Genomic DNA, 14,854 nt, shown 5'->3' with positions numbered 1-14,854 from the left:
TTTTTAGCTTTTCGTCCCCCTGGAGGTCACAATTATTATCCGATTTAAAAAAAAAAAAAACGTCCGAATATATCACCGTTACACCGTAATTTTGTCTGAGGTTGAGTTTCGTGAAAATCGGACCAAAATTGCCAGACAAAATGGCTGCCCCTCGTACCCAAATAGTGTAAACATCTGGTATATCAAAGTTGTGGACCCTCTAGAGGCCACAATTTTGATCCGATTTTGATGAAACTTGAAATGCAAGTTTATAACCCAAAGATCTTGGTTGCTTTCAATATTTGCGCATATCGAATCGTAACTTCCTGAATTATGTTCTCTGGTTGTACGAAAAATCGCGTTTTTAGCTTGTGGTCCCTCTAGAGGTCACAATTATTATTCGATTTAAAAAAAAACGTTCGAATATATCACCGTTACACCATAATGTTTGTTGACTTCGAATTTCGTGAAAATCGGGCCAAAACTGCTGGACAAAATGGCCGCCCCTCGTACGCAAATAGTGTAAACATCTGGTAAATCAAGGTTGTGGACCCTCTAGAGGTCACAATTTTGATCCGATTTTGATGAAAGTTGAAATACAAGTTTATAACCCAATGATCTTGGTTCCTTTCAATATTCGCGCGTATCAGATTGTATCTTCCTGAATTATAGCCCTTGAATGTACAAATAATCGCGTTTTTAGCCTGTGGTCCCTCTAGAGGTCACAATTTTTAGTAAATTTAAAAAAAACATTCGAATATATCACCGTTACACCGTAACATCCTGGATTATGACTCCTGATTGTTCGAAAAATCACATTTTTAGCACGCGGATTCTCTAGAGGTCACAATTTTTTTTTCCGATTTTAAAAAACCGTTTAAATATATCACCATTCTACCATCATTTCGGGAAAATCGAAATGAAACTGTCCGACAAAATGGCCGCACTTTGTACGCAAATTGAGTTAAAGTATACTACGAAGGTTGTGGACCCTCTAGAGGTCACAATTTTTATCCGATTTTGATCAAACTTAAAATATATCTTAATATCCCAAAGATCTCAGCCCCTTTTGATATTTGGGCATTTCAGACCATAACTTTCTGCATTATTGCCCCTGTACAAGAAATCCTGTTTGTTTTTAGCTTGTTCTCAATCCATTTCTTGCAAAATGTGGGCAGCCGCTGGTTATGCTTTAAAGTGGGTGGGGTATGTCAGTATCGCTGCAAACAATTATTCAGCAAATATGAGTTGGCCAATAACTGGAATCCTTTTAAATATATGTTTATTCTGAGTTCAGCCATAGAACAGGTGTGTTTTTATGTGTCTCTCGCTGCAATTTTTATGCCACTGATGATTTCGCAACAAATAGCACATTGCTAATTTAAATCAATTTAAACAATATTCAGCAAAAATTAGTAATCATTTAAATTATATTACTGGTTAGTCTTCGTCATGCCTCCGGCCCATTGGGTGAGTAAATCTATGCCGAATAATTATTCAGATATACGAATTCTAAAACTAGATTTAAAAATCCCCTCCTACACCTCCACACATGTCTACAAAAATGGGATTTAACGTTGCTACACCGACTGCTGTAATGAAGATGAGCATAGGCCATACAGTTTTTTTTCCATCCGAACGACTTGCAAGCTGGCAAGGGACAACTTTCGTTCGGATGGGACAGACAATCAAGGTCCCGTGTACACATTGGCGTGCACACATATATATAGTAAAAGATATATTGATAGTTAGAATTCTAAATAAAAGTAGACCGAGTACCACTGTCTGGGCAAAAATTGCCTGTATGGCGTATGCCCGTCGTCCTTAGCGCAGGGGAAGCAGAACAGTGGACGTTTAATCTCGATTCATTTCATTTCGTCTTTGCCAGGCCCTCCGTCCTGCTTCGTTGACAAGGGGGTACCGCATCGGAAAAATCCCGAGGAACTTCCTCAGCCAATACCGGAAGCGAACCCGGCCGAGTCCTCCTGGTCAGGGAGCTAGCGTCTAATACTCACAGAGCCAGCGTGCCCCCCCCCCCACCCACCCAAATAGCAACAGGGAGTTTCTTTAATTGGTAATATATTATTCAAGAAAATACAACCCTTATAGAAATTATAAGAGGGGGCTTGAAGTCGGTATATAAATGAGGTAACCATACGTAATTAAACATAGATTTATACTATATATTATCAGATCAATATATTGCTTTTACGTTTCGGTATCTGTCTATACAGGACACAGACTAGGCCCGGGGCCATTATTTTAGTTTCTAGGGAAATAAAGCAAACAATAGGTGTAGATTCTGATCTAATGTCAGTTCGAGAGTAGTGGTGTGTATCGAGAGGAAAGGCACAGATGTTTGCTGTATCCGAGAAATCTAATTTTGAATCGCTTTGGCACATTGTATGGTGTAAATGAAATGAAATGGGATTTAACGTCCTAATTCTCTCCACCAACTGCAGGAAAACAAAAACGATTGTGCTATGATGGGGGGAATTTTGACACAACGGTTCTATGTGCACTCGAACGTGGCCTTCCCATCCGACCGACTAGGCACTTATATTATCCTACTCATTAAGCCACCGTGGCTATTCGGGGTAAATGTTCCCCGACTAATAATCTCAAGTGGAATTCGGCATACACCGTTTTGTTCCTGTTACTGTAGCCTATACGGGGCCTGTAGATTGCTGGCAACAATCTTAGGATGAAATTCGACTTGATCCCGGTATATTATGCATTGAATGATGATTAATAAACGTATGACTGGAAACTGCACTGCCTAAACACTAGTAAATTAAAACACAAACTCGTGATTTATGAGCTGTTATATATATATGAATTCACTGTGAGTTATGGGTGATAACGCCCGTGTCGTCTGAAGTCATCGAGCCGTGTATATTGAACTTTTAATTCACCCGCTTTAAATATTGTTAATTTTAATAGTTGTGGTGTGTGTGCTTACTATCCGAAATTAGTTACCTGCACGGGCGAATGTCTTTAGATAGTTTTGATTTTGAGTCAAGAATTTGCCAGAAAAAATTCAACCGTATAGTTAGTTTTACATAGCGAACAAACAAATTATCTTTTATTATATAGATTTAATTCAGATGGGTTTGGGTTTTTAATCGTCTGAAGATAGGACGATTATTCAATAAGTACACGTTCCAAAAAATGGGCATATGCAGGTTTTGTTAAGTCATCTTTTAAAGATTTCATAGCAAAGACTACTGTTTTTTAATGGTTTATGCTAATCTTTCAGACAACTTGAAATAGTCAAAAGTGTTCTAGCAAGGTGAAACTGTGAGCACGCGTGTATGAGATGTCTAATGCAGAGAGCCAGTTGGCATGCGTGTAATAGTTTCTACAGATAATCCTTGGCACCATCTTCTAGAAAAATTTGCTAACGGTAGACATTTCATAATATGTGTGTGGAGGAATATATATATATATATAGCAAACAATACCGATGTATTTAGCAATACCACACTTCAACACCAACAGAAAAAAAACCCTGCAATGAAATGAGGTTTATCGTCCTACTTTTTTGCTATTTCTGGGCTAATGAAGAGCGGGCATAATTAAGCTATGCAGTTTGCTATAAGAGACATTTTGCCCGGACAACAGTGTCTCTAGAGTCTTTTCTCCAATTGCCAAGGGTTTTTTACGTGCGATCGAGGTGTACATGAGACCTCCGTTTTTCGTCTCATCCGAACAACTATACGATGTTCCTTGCTAGGCATTACTGACTCGGGAAATCCTAATTATAATAGTGTATTTCAGAATTAAAAAAAAATGAGAAGATAATTTGGAATTAAAGTCAACGTTTAAAATTAATTTCATTGCAATAATGACAACTGGGCTTTTCATTGTATCAAGACTTAATAATCAGGCCTGTTTGTCAGAGGGGAATTGTGGCCAAATTCGGTGTTTCTTCTCAGATCCAGGTAATACATTTGAAATTCAGAAAATGACAGTTATGCATTTTAACGCGAATTTTCACATTTATGCAATTCATGACTGCACAAAATGTTCGGTGATGAAGCCAAAATAAATACAAGTTCAATTAATACAAATTCAAATGAAATAGTCAATACACTATGCACCGAGAAAATATATGCAAATTTGAATAATTCTATAGATTCACCTAATTATTTTTAACCAAATCACTTATCCATACACAAATTCGTTAACTATTAACTTTTGCTGACTTTAAAGTGAGGGAAAAAACTTCCGGGGCTTATTTATTGTGGGAATATGGTAAAAAGCTTTTGGGTTGTTTAAATGTATGGGTTTTTTTGGCGGGGGGGGGGGGCGTAAAAATACGTTTCACTGTTCTCTGAGATTTTTTTCTCCACGGCCTTGTCCTTATGACCCTGTCGTAAAATTAGACTAAGCATTCGAAGTAGGGTCCTTTAAAAACGATTGTGGAATGCTGCAGAAAAAAGGTACTAAAGAAAAGTTATAAACCTTTATTATATAGTCTACTCAGGGGGTAGATTAATTACTATGCTAGCTTAAATTGTTTAAAGCGAAATCTGGTAACGCAGAGCCCAAGCGTTTGCTTTGATTTTATCGAGGAACTGTAATATACCATATAAATAGATACCGAGTATTACATTATATTATTATAAAGTGAAGCAACAAAATAAAAAATAAAACGGCATGAAAATTTGTAAATTTGTTATGATAATCAAAATAATATATGTTTTTGACGAACGATACTTGGCAGATGCTAGTATGAAGGAAACAAGTCCCTGTCGATCTATAGGAGGCAGACTACCATAAGATTACACCATCTCAGTACCAAATTGTAATTCGTCTATTTATAGCAATTTTTATCTCTCTCTGATATGCACGAATATTTTCAAGTTTTTAGTATGCTACTTCAAGTTTGTGTATCTCAAAATTTTGGCGGTCAACCTCATGCACATTTTGATTTAAAGACATGGCAAATTGTTTCTCTATCTGTTGTGGAAAGCATTCAGCATAACGAAAATTTTGGGAAAAGTTAGAGCCGGGCAAAGAAGACAGAATTAACATTCCAATTAATGGTGGTCTGCATCCTAATAAATCAGTCACAGTTGTCGCCCTTTGTTGCAGGTGGCGTTGAACACAATGATGGCGACTGCCATGACCAGTTTTAGTACAAAGACGTATGGTGAAAAACCACGAGCATTTAGGCTAGAAGAAAATGGGGAACTTTATTACATCGGTTCTGAGGTAAAATAATGTTTAAAGATGGCATAGCAATAGAAAAAACCTTATGAATAGACCAATAACGTAGAGCAAACCCTTTGTTTCTCGACGGACTGATCGTATTCTCTGTTCTCACTGTGATTTTGATTGACAATACACTTGTGATTCACACTATAAATACAATGGATTGGATGGAGCTGAGGGATACTCGATTGTACCTCCGGAATTTTACATGATTTTGACATAATTACAGTCAAGTGTAATCAAGTTTTCTCTTCTCAGTGACTGAGATAGAATCGAGATCAGATAGCATTTATGACTTACCTGTGGGCCAGTCTGCAGAGTATGCAGTCTGTCCGATGCACGCACGAGTAATTTTTTTCAGAGATCAGTGCACGCAAATTTTCTTTAGATTTGCACGCCAGTTGGGCACAACATTTTTACCTTGCACACGGCAAATTTACTTTAATCAGTACTAATTGTCATTTTTCCCCTGTACACAGTAATCCGTTGTCGATCCACATTCGACAATAACGATAATACCCGACATGCAAGGGAGACAACTACCATAACGGTAAGTAGTGAAGTGACTCGGCGTGCGGGGCAAATTGACCCAATCGAATTGCCATGTATGGTTAATGTACGCGTGCAGACGTGCAGTGGTTGAAATCGGACATACTCTGAAGACTGGCCTGCGGGTACAGGGTGTAGAGTGTAGAGGTTTCAGGTCAATGTTTTAAATGACAGAATTTTTTTTGGGGAGGGGGGAAAATAAATAAACATAAAGTATTACTTGCTAAAAAACTTTATTTCATCAAAATATACTAAGTAGATCCAAAGTTATGGAATTTTAAAATCTGAGATCAATGTCAATAATGTAATCAAAATGCTCTATAAGTTACCTCACAATCAATGTGTGCCATAGCACAAAAATAGGTGCTTTTTGGTCATATCTGAGTGACGTCATAAACGGTATTTCCCCTTCAGAATCGCTCGTACCAATTTTAAAACTTAAATCCACATGTTACAGCCAGCTGAAATTTATGAAAATCTTAACATCTTGAATGAAAATGTATTTATTATAATCTTAATGATACCATATTAATCCTGTTTAGTGTTTTCTACCACTGTAACCTACCTTTGACTGTGGCATCACACTATAATAATCACAAAAATGTTATCTATCGTTTGGTTGGCTCTATGTAAGTATCCTTTGAAAACTAAGGTGTGCATTCACCAATCAAGTGAGCTGTAGTGATGGAAAATCCCAAACCGCGTGACGCTAGAGCGGTATTTCCCACAAGCGTTTCCCGTACATAAAGGGTAATTTCGTTTACATTTCGATAATTCTTGGTAATTCTCCAGATGTGTCGTTGCCTTGCCTTAATTCAATTTGATTAAGTGATCTCCATCTGTATGGCTACCTAGTTAATCCTATTAATGAATTCTTGGAATATAATGGTATGGAGAGGTTGAAGTTGTTATGGTAAAGGAAATGTTTCCTGTCTTTGGTTAATTTAGATTATATATGTACTTTTTACAGGTGGGGACATATTTACGTATGTTCCGGGGCTCCCTTTATAAAAGATATCCATCTATGTGGCGACGACTAGTTACTCTAGAAGAAAGGAAGAAAATATCAGCTATGGGTAAATAATTATCGATACTATTATATAATTGTTGGGGAACAGTTCAGTATTTACAAAGATATGTTGAATTTAAAATTGATCAACATTTTTTGACATCCTCTACAGGAGATATAAATGGGATATGGCAAATACAAACCAACTTTCCCCATGATCTTTGCTAAAACCTTTTGATGATCCTCTTTTTAAATCTATTGAAACCATGCCGGGTGATTATCTACCCTTGATATTTTGATTACATGTATATTTTCTTCACCCGTTAAATGCGTGGGGCGTTATGTAACGACCTGGACAACTGCCACTCACTGTAGGACGTTATATTACATCTGGTCGAGGAAATCTAATTGAAGGGAGACAACTCTCTTTACCATTAGTTTTAATATGGTTTCAGACTACTGTCATTTGTATTCGAGAATAAAAAGGTCCAAAAATGACGTTTTTCGTCAAATTAATTACACAATAGGGGGTAGTTAACGTTTTAAAAACTACACACTTAACAGGTTAATTAAATGTTTTAAGATCATTTTTTGATTAAATTTTAGCTTGGATTACCCTGTGAAAATTTGATATTATTTGAAATATGTAAATGATGATCAGCAGGCTTTTAAAAGAAATTTTTTTTTTATCACAGCAATGTTTTTTCAACCATTCTGATTGTTTATTTTAGGATTTGGCCAGCACTCGCTAGCTACCAATATAACTCTGTTAAAAGTCTGTGAAGTGGATGAAATCTTTAAGGGCAGTGATGAAAAATATAAGGCTGTTTCTATCAACAGTGATTCCTCCATGTCCTTCAGGTCCGTTATTACAAATTCTATAAATACAAATATATATGTACCCATGTTGACCATTGAAATTTGACCATACTATTACAATTTTTTAATAAACTTGGAATCACTCAACTCATTTAAGAACAACATCAAGTTTAACCCTAGCTGTCTTAACCTCTTAGTCATTCTAAATTAAACTGTATTACAGACAAACCTACATGTAGTTATATCTAAAGTCTTCACTCATGTGTAAAAAGATATAAGTGGACAAACTCAAGCTAGAGCTTTATGCTATATAGAACACTGAAGAATTAAGTAATCAATTCAAAAATAGGCCCTAGGCCTTAAACCTAATACGCTGTAGTTAGATGACCATTATCTGTTTTCATATCATGCCTCCTTCATAGAACAGTTTGGATTGTCTACCTTTATGCCCCAGCCCCCATCTTCTCAGAAGCAAACAAAGTCGAGTAATCCAGTAGGGATAACAGATATACAGCTTCCGTTTGAATTTATTGTGGGATACTACTAGTGGTCACCTTCTGATTTTATTACTCGATAATTTTATTAATAGGTGCGGGAGGAAAATACCACATATAAAAATTATCTAGAAGCCTACAGGACAAACACAAGAATTAATTGAATGCTATAATTCTGTTTATCAATTGAGTCACTATTTCTGAAAATGATGAATGAATCTTCCATATTAAATATATTTGCTTGTACAAGCTGGGAATCAAAACCACACCACTTAACTCAAGATACCCCCATGAAATATTAGATACATCTACATTGTTTCCATTCTTATCTTTTTGTTCTAGCAGAGATTCAAAGCAAAAGAAAGCAGCCTGGGTACCAACAATACCAACCAGCTCTCATCATTTAGATGCTGTTCCCTGTTCTACACCTATTAATAGAAATAGACTGGGCAAATCTAAAATAAGAACATTTCCATTGTGGTAAGTAAATAATTATCAATCTTAATTTATCTAATAATAGTAATAAATAACATCATAGATTAAGAGAGGCATTAGCCCCTTAAATGGCATTAGCTCTTAAAGTGACTGATTTTGATCAAGTATTTTTTTTTTTAACAATATCTAATTTTCAACAGCTTTATCAATGATAAGACATCCTCAAATTGATGGTAGTGCCTTTGATTAAAAAAACAAAAGTAGATAATCCCTTAACTTGGATTCTATGTTGTTAAAGTGAGGCCTATCAAAAGATTTTTCAGAAGAGGGTGCCAAATGTTGAGTCATGTTTAATATGTTTGATCTTTTGTATATACTGGACAGAACTGATCAATTTTATGATTGGCATTGCTTTTTGGATGATAAATTTGCATAATTCAAAATCCTCAAATGGCTATAAGCCGCTTTAGGTTTTCCATTTGACTTTTTATGTCAAAGTGCAATTAATTTTGTCATGGTTTAGATTGTGGGCAAATCTGTCAATCCTTTACTGAGAAACATGTACACATGTTTGAATTTTTGTAATCATTTTCATTAAATGCTAGTACAAAATATGTTGCTTGTAATATGTTGGTGGTAGTAGTTTTGAGTGTGATTTTGTATGAAATTTAGTACAGTATATATTTTGCATGGTTTTCAGTTTTGATGATACTGACCCAACATTGAATTTAGAAAATGCCAGCATTCAAGAACAACTAGTGCCAATCAGACTAGATATGGAATTTGATGGACAGAAATTAAGAGATTGTTTTACTTGGAATAAAAATGGTATGATTGCAATATCTTGCATCAAAGATTTATATTTTTATAACCAGCGCTGTATAGTAACTCACTGATTATGTTACGTAACCTTTTTTGCATTTTGTTTATAAAAAGTGACCGTTTTGATTGTGAATGAGAATATATAGTAAATCTTGTTCAGATAGTCAAATAGTTTTACTTTATCAATAAGTGTTGATATGAAAAGATAAACATTAAGGGATTTTAGTTATCAACCCCATATCTTTCTGAACTCTTTAGCCCCCGGGTTGCCCGTAATTAATGCCATCTTTAACATCTCAAATTATCTGAATAGCTGTTAGGACTGCATACTAAATTTGCGATTCACGTGTTTTGAGCTGTTTCGAAAATGAGCTACAGAGTTTGATGTATGTTTTTTTTAAGGAGCTTGGGTGGTCACAATTTACATGTATAGAGTGCTAAAGTGTTAATCAAAATAACAAAACAAATATGGAAACCATAGGGAGACAAAACAAAAAGTTGAAGCGAAATATTTTATTTATCACCCAATATCTTTTTTAAAACAAAAACAAAACAAATATGGAAACCATATGGTGACAACTCAAAAATAAGCTGAAACAAAATATCATCTGTGGATACGTCATATTGGGGTTACTGAAGTTATAAAAAAAACCCACCCTTTACAGAATTGTTGTTAGTATTTTCAGAGTTGGCCAGCGGAAGAGGTCAAGTGGCCTTTGTTGATATTTTACTTTTTTTTTCCAGAAACTTTAATAACACCAGAACAGTTTGCAGAAATATTATGTGATGATTTAGACTTGAATCCGTTAAATTTTGTATCTGCAATTGCTCAAGCTATTCGACAACAAATAGAGGCATATCCTGCTAACGAAGTAATCGAAGAACCATCAGCAGACCAAAGAGTTATATTAAAGGTTTGTGTATTAATTTGATGATAACTCATATATATATCTTCTCATAGATGTGGCTAGGAGTCCAACTTCCTCACAGTCCTTTATAGTTTGAATAATAATTCAAATTTTTATGCTGAAATAAAAAAAAAAGGAAAGACATAGTCATTGTGTTTTGAAGGGATTGCATTTAATGCATAGACAGCTATGCCCAAAAAAGAAAAGGGGGAGAGAAGGACTTATGTGGTCTAATTGCATGTCATTGAGTCAAGTAGCATGGTTTTGATCTCAGATTTACAATGTGACACTGAGTATGGTCGACTACCTAGCCGTGTGGGTTTTCTCTGTGTTTCCTCCCACAAGCAAATTAATGAAATAAAAATACGCCATGTATTAGCCTCAAAATTACCGACTTCATTAAGCGGAAGTTAAACATCATTTCATATCATTTCACCTCCCTCCTGCAAAGACCAAGTCTCAACTACACAATGAGATGTCTGTCCTGCGAGCTGGATTCCGCTGATCGCACATCATTCTTCCCTCTGGATGCAAAAGTTTTGAGGATTTATACATGGAAGTTTTCCTAGTAATATTCTTGGTAAAATGTAGGGTCCCCGTTTACATATATAATCCTTCATGCATGTACTTATATTGACCAGTAAATATTTATAAAATTGTTTTATTTACAGTTAAATATACATGTTGGTAATATATCATTAGTGGACCAGTTTGAATGGGATATGTCTGACAAAGAAAATAATCCAGAAGAATTTGCTACAAAATTATGTGCTGAATTAGGTATAACACTTCTTAAAATCTCTCTTGTTTGTGTCAAGTTTTTTGGGGTTTTTTTTATAAATCTGGTGTGATTGCTCCTTTAGTATAACAGAGCCATGGTGATGGAGATGCTGGCTCACTAACCAGGACATCTGGGGTACAACCCATATTGAACATGAAGTTTGCCAGGATTTACCAGTATGATTTCCCCTTGAATTTCAGTAGTACACGACAGAGTATCTAGAAACAGTATCTAGTTGTTTGGAGTGGATAAAAAAAAATTGAGGTCTTGTGTGCATGTTGGAATGACCATAAAAGAATCGGTGACAGTGAGACTTCAAAATAAGAGTTGTTTGTAGTGTTATCTGGGGAAGATTTTCCTCACATTGACTTACAGAGCATGCTGCAAGACATAAGTCCATCTTAATTAGCCAAGTTGTTGCTGAACAGTAGATGCTAAAACTCATGTTAGTTTAAAAACGCTAATCATAGCCCAATTTTAAAGTGTAAGATCACAAAAACATGTCCGTTTTCTTAACATTTTAACAGTTCTGGATGGAATATCTTGTAGGTTTGTTTTTGATTGAAACTGACTCTGCTGTTCTATTATTGTTGTAGGTTTAGGTGGTGAATTTGTAACATGTATAGCCTATAGTATCAGAGGACAGCTTAGTTGGCATGGTAGAACATATGCATTTAGGTAAGTTTTAGGATTTATTCAATACTATTAAAGAAGAATGTTTACACTCCTAGCACTCGTCCAAAGAGAGTAATACCTCTAGACTGTGGAGCTGACAGGCTATATGTGTCTAGTCATTTGGATAGGATAAAAGTCAGAAGAGATGTGTACAGACAGCCTTGTTCTCCTTTTTTACCAATATGTTTTGGTTTTTGAGGCATGTTATTGAGATAAATGTGGAGCTTTGTTATGAAGATTAGTAAATAAACACTTCAAAGGAGCCATCTATACCTTGTTGGGTAAAACTGATATGATCCATAATTAGCTCATCACTAGTGGTACATGTAAAAGAGTAAACAGGAATGTTACTGTTCCAGAAAAAATTCTGACATTTCACGCATAGCAAAAGAAAATAAGCATTACCACATCATTGACAAATTGACAAAAATTTTAAAGTACAGTGGATTTGTCACAACTGTCTTACAAGAGATTGTAAAATTATCAAAGTAATCAACAAAGACCTACGCGAGCGAGTTTTAATCTCACCTATAATTAATTGGTGATTGCTTGTTAATCTTTGGTGGCTTCAAACCCACCGATTGAAGGCCAGATTATACAGTGTTGATTCAATGGAAATCGTGTGACGGGACGGTTGATTGATGTCGTAATTCGGAATATTCAGAGTACGGATTACTCAAAGATTTTTTGCCTGAAATAATAAGGAAATAAATCGGGACATGAAAATGATGTCGGATTTCACAGAGTGCCGGAGTATTCAGAGGTCGGATGGTAAATGTGATTCTCTTCATGTAGATAAGTCTATTTAAAATCTGTTGACCCCCCCATAAAACAGTCAGTCAATAATTAAAGTAGAATTCATAATATTTTTCAGGTTTTTTGTATACTTATAAATAATATATATATTTTATTATAGTGAGGCTCCTCTACCCACAGTAGAAGTAGCTATTAGAAATCAACACGAAGCTGATTCATGGTGTCCATTCCTGGAAACATTAACGGATGCTGAAATGGAGAAGAAGATCAGAGATCAAGACAGAAACACAAGGTAGGAAAATTCTAATGCCCTTTAGGTCATAGGGTCTGAAATGAAGTCAACTGACATGGATTCAATTCCCAGTTTGTACGTGACAAGGAGTAGGGTCACCTGTCCAACTTATGAGTTATTGAAAAAAAATTGAAATGACCTAGTTTGTATTGAGTGAATGTTAAACCCCAGTAATTATGATACTGTTAATTCAATAATACAACTAAAGAACCGTGATGAGAACGAAGAAATGAAATTTGATATGTTACGGTGCCCAATGTAATATAAATTAATGTAATTGAATTAACATATCATTTTCGTTAAAGGCTCAATACCACTCTTGTTGTAACTGAATAATATGTCCCAATCTTTATTCTGGTCAACAAATTGTACTATTTTACAATATTTCAATTAATTGATGATACAAATTTCATCTTAACATACCTAATTTAAAAAATTGGAAAAATTCAACTAAATGATTTGAAAAGCCTAACGTAAACCTTTTCAAATGTGACTTGGATAAATTACACAACAGGTAGGACACTTAAACATCTAGTACTTAGAATAAGGCTATTTTTTATTTTCTGGAGCTGTCAAGCCAGCAAGAGTGTTATTGTCCCTTTAAATATGCTTATTTATGTCATAAATCTGTTGATTGGGTGAGGAAAGTGGTGGGAATTAGCTCAAAATAACTATTGTAGTCAATCCCTTCGGCAACTTTAATATATTGGATAATAAATGCCAATTTCTTTATGATGTCCTTGAGTTTACATAAGAAAGGATAGTCATGCTGTAAATATTTGTGTATAGTTCTTGGACCTTATCTAGTTGTAAAGTGTTATTTTTGACATAAGCCCCAATGCTGGAGCTGTAAAGAGCTAAATTTGAAGTAAGCCCCCTGTTTGTCTGTGATATTTCCCGTGTGGAAGTGGGGCTAACCTTTTCTACATCAATGAATTTTTTTCTGTTTTCTCTTGCAGACGTATGAGACGATTGGCAAACACAGCCCCAGCATGGTGATCATTGTTACTTGTAAAAATAGTGCAATTCAATGTGGATCATTAACTGATGCTAAAACATTAAATTATGTTTATATTGTACAAAATGGACGCATATAAACAAAACCCTCTGTAAACAACAGGACAAGATAAATGTAGGCCTACTGCCTTGAAATTTGATGTGTATGAAAAGTCACTTAGCTCAGTAGGGATCATTTGACAAAATAAAAACACAAAAATAAAAATCTGTACATCAGACTTTTAGTAAGGATTGTCTGAGAACAAGAATACTTTTTTTGTGTGGTCTTATTGTTATCAAATTTTGAAACCAGATAAGAAGAGGGGTTCATTTGTTGTATTCACTGCCAGAGATTATTTCAGATAAAATAGCTTTTTCTGTTACATATTCCCATGGCTTCCTAAGTTACATTGTCCTAATTGCTGTGACAGCTGTATAATTCAACATCGTGATGTACTAGCCACAAAAAGGGGCTGGGTGGGGGTGGGATGGATGGGGTGGTAGTGTATTTCAAGTTGGGCAAAATGTTGTTAGATGTAGCTGAATCTCAGACATGTTGAGTGGACCATTGTAATGTTGAATCGTCAAATAGCCGAAACTTTTCACATATAAATATTATTCATGTATCGTATCAATCATTTATGTAAATTAATCATATCGCACAATAAAACTGTTAAAAATTAAATATTTCGTTATTTTGAGTTGATATTGATAGCTTTATTGGACCATAAACCCCATTTCATTTTCATGAGTAGCAGTAAGATCTTTCTTACACTGTTCAATAAATATTTATAAAATACAGCATAATAATGGGATCTGAAAACAAGCTGGAGCTTATAAAAGTTCATCTCTTCCACTTCTGTTGGGTTCTGAATTCCATGTAAAAAATATTGCTCATATTATTAGCTTTTACTTGAGCTAAACATTATCTCTTCAATCACTTTTAACCCAATTGATTCTGAATTTCATGATGAGAGCCTGCTTGTTCAACTTGTTAAATTGAACCTGTGTGGTTACTAAAAACTTTGGGTTATATAGTAAACAGCAAAAAAAAAACGTCAGTACGACTTTAATCAAATCATTCTAGAAAACGACTTACTAAATGGATCAAAGCAATTT

At 35.1% G+C, this 14,854-nt stretch overlaps 1 protein-coding gene across 2 annotated transcripts; it reads left to right on the top strand.

Annotated features, from left to right (window-relative positions):
* Positions 1-5,067: 5,067 nt before the first annotated feature.
* On the top strand, positions 5,068-14,420 carry LOC126823750 (SWI/SNF-related matrix-associated actin-dependent regulator of chromatin subfamily B member 1-A). 2 transcript variants are annotated; one of them, XM_050552720.2, is made up of 10 exons: positions 5,068-5,199; positions 6,719-6,824; positions 7,489-7,618; positions 8,413-8,550; positions 9,206-9,333; positions 10,072-10,241; positions 10,907-11,015; positions 11,613-11,694; positions 12,608-12,739; positions 13,699-14,420. In XM_050552720.2, exons 1-10 carry the CDS (start codon positions 5,095-5,097, stop codon positions 13,736-13,738), a joined length of 1,140 nt encoding a protein of 379 aa, XP_050408677.1. In that variant the 5' UTR covers positions 5,068-5,094; the 3' UTR covers positions 13,739-14,420. The 2 variants fall into 2 exon arrangements, with proteins under 2 accessions (XP_050408677.1, XP_050408678.1); XM_050552721.2 differs by having other exon boundaries at positions 5,071-5,199; positions 8,416-8,550.
* The last annotated feature ends 434 nt before the right edge of the window (positions 14,421-14,854 follow it).

Source organism: Patella vulgata, chromosome 6 (assembly GCF_932274485.2).
Source record: "Patella vulgata chromosome 6, xgPatVulg1.2, whole genome shotgun sequence".
Classification (NCBI taxonomy): Eukaryota; Metazoa; Mollusca; class Gastropoda; family Patellidae; genus Patella; species Patella vulgata.
Note: the sequence above shows the minus strand (reverse complement) of the source record. Positions and strands in the feature narration are given on the sequence as shown.

Bases quoted from the DNA above. Each gene is read 5' to 3' on its own strand.
- LOC126823750 (XM_050552720.2), top strand. From the start codon at position 5,095: ATGATGGCGACTGCCATGACCAGTTTTAGTACAAAGACGTATGGTGAA. The intron at 8,551-9,205 runs GTAAGTAAATAA...CATGGTTTTCAG, and splicing joins ATAAGAACATTTCCATTGTG to TTTTGATGATACTGACCCAA. The intron at 11,695-12,607 runs GTAAGTTTTAGG...ATTTTATTATAG, and splicing joins GGTAGAACATATGCATTTAG to TGAGGCTCCTCTACCCACAG.